Here is a 2,008-nt window from a genome sequence, read left to right on the forward strand (position 1 = left end):
GCTGCCCACAGCCCCTGTGCCTCCTGCCTGCCCCGTGAGCCTCAGGACTGAGCAGTGGGGCCACACTGACACCGTGTGGGGACAAGAAGGGCCTCAGGGACAGCACTGCAGGAAGAGAGAGCAGAGTCCGGCACACSACTGCCCTTGCTGCTGCCTCTCACCCCTGCCACGGCTTCCACCAGATSCAGACATTCCTCCGGCCCTGGCCACAACCTTCAGGGTTTGCACATGGCATCCTGCCCACGGCAGCCCATGCTCACAGGGGAGAGCCTCTCACACRCACASGGGGCCCTTTGGCACAGWTCCTGTCACTAGAGACAYGTGGGCATCAGCCCTGATTTTGAGCGTAGGAACTAGTAGCCACACTACAGCTCTTCAGTTCCAGCAGCCATGTCACTTCAGTGTCCTCCAGCATAACTGGGGGTCTCTTTGAGCTATCACAGATCAGTGACAGGGGAAAGGGCAGTGCCAGGGGCAGTGCCAGGGACCTTCTGCTGGAACCAGCCATAGCCACTGCTCCCCCTGGAGCAGGTGATCCTGACGTTCCACCCAGATTGGGGGACACTGAGGATGGCTGACTCAGAGATCCTGCTAGGACCAGGGAATGTTGAAAAGGACAAGAGAGAGGGGAGAAGAGGGGGACATCCCCCAATGTTCCAGGAACAGGGCCCCCTCCTGGGTAGGGGGATAGCAAATGCCAGTCAGAGAAGAATGGTGCAACCACAGCCACTGATGAATTTGGGGAGCAGAGCCAAGCCCAATGGCCCTTGAGTCATCCCAGCACAGAGGTACCTCTGGCAGCAGCAGGAGGATGTGGTCAGCAGTAGCAAGAGGCAGGGGGTTAGGGGGCAAATGATCCCCAGCCACAGGTTCACCTCCAGTGCTGTAGGACACAAATGGGGGGACCTTTGGAGCCACGCCATGCAGAGGAGACAAAAATCTTCCCCAACCTCACTACAACTCTCTTGGTGATGAGAAGAACAGTAAAGCTCCATTTTTATTTCCGCTGTAACTCATCTAAAAATGTGTCATTTTCATTACACCAACATAATTGCTGTCCTGGCCACCACAGAAATAGACAGCCTCGTCCTCRGCCTGSACCCCAGTGATGGTTAACGTGSCCGTGGAGCCGGACTTGGATCCGGAGAATCGCGAAGGGATGCCCGAGGGTCTSTTGGTGTTATCGTAGATCAGAGCGACAGGGSCAGTGCCAGGGACCTTCTGCTGGTGCCAGCCATAMYAGCTGCTGCTGCTACCCCCGGAGCAGGTGATCCTGACGGTGTCTCCCACGTTGGCWGACAGCGAGGACGGCTGACTCAGCGCTGCCTGGACCAGGGAACCTGGAGAGGGAGWGGAGAGAGGGAGAAGAGAGGGTCAGTCAGTGTCCAGGGGCACAGACCTGCCTGGGCAGCATTGCAGGGAATGCAACAGTCAAGGACAGAACAGACAGGGACATGGGCACAGGCACATCTGAGGAGCAGAGCCCAGCCCACTGCAGAACGGCTGCTCAGAAGCAGCTCTGACAGCACAGGAGGACACGATCATCAGCAGCACGGAGCTGAGGGGGACACAGCTATGCCAAGAGCTGCCAGGAGACAGAAGGGGCAAAATGTTCCTCTGGTTTTCAAGTCTCTCTCACTTTCTTTTACTCATTCTCTCCACACACCAAAGTTGCTGATGCCACCGGCTGCCTTCGAAGCCACCACAGAAATAGACAGCCTCGTCCTCGGCCTGCACCCCAGTGATGGTTAAAGTGCCCGTGGAGTCAGAGAGGGATCCAGAGAAGGATCCGGAGAATCGCGAAGGGATGCCCGAGGGTCTCTCATCATTCCAGTAGATCAGAGCGACAGGGCCAGTGCCAGGGACCTTCTGCTGGGACCAGCCATACCAGTTGCTGCTGCTACCAGAGCAGGTGATCCTGACGGTGTCTCCCACGTTGGCTGACAGCGAGGACGGCTGACTCAGCGCTGCCTGGACCAGGGAACCTGGAGAGGGAGAGGAGAGAGGG

General features: G+C 57.9%; 1 protein-coding gene across 1 annotated transcript in view; it reads right to left on the bottom strand.

Annotated features, from left to right (window-relative positions):
* Window positions 1-1,047: 1,047 nt before the first annotated feature.
* Window positions 1,048-2,008, bottom strand: part of LOC130578055 (immunoglobulin lambda-1 light chain-like) — a gene marked incomplete at its 3' end in the record, with an annotated part of 4,023 nt that continues 3,062 nt past the window's right edge. The window contains exons 2-3 of the mRNA XM_057373866.1: window positions 1,650-1,985; window positions 1,048-1,340 (exon numbers count right to left, since the gene is read on the bottom strand). Of these exons, the coding sequence (XP_057229849.1) occupies window positions 1,048-1,340; window positions 1,650-1,985 (629 nt within the window). The remainder of the gene's footprint in view (window positions 1,341-1,649; window positions 1,986-2,008) is intronic.

The sequence above is a fragment of the Malurus melanocephalus genome, unplaced genomic scaffold (genome assembly GCF_030028575.1).
Source record: "Malurus melanocephalus ecotype Western Australia unplaced genomic scaffold, MMel_1.1 scaffold_208, whole genome shotgun sequence".
In the NCBI taxonomy this organism is placed as follows: Eukaryota; Metazoa; Chordata; class Aves; order Passeriformes; family Maluridae; genus Malurus; species Malurus melanocephalus.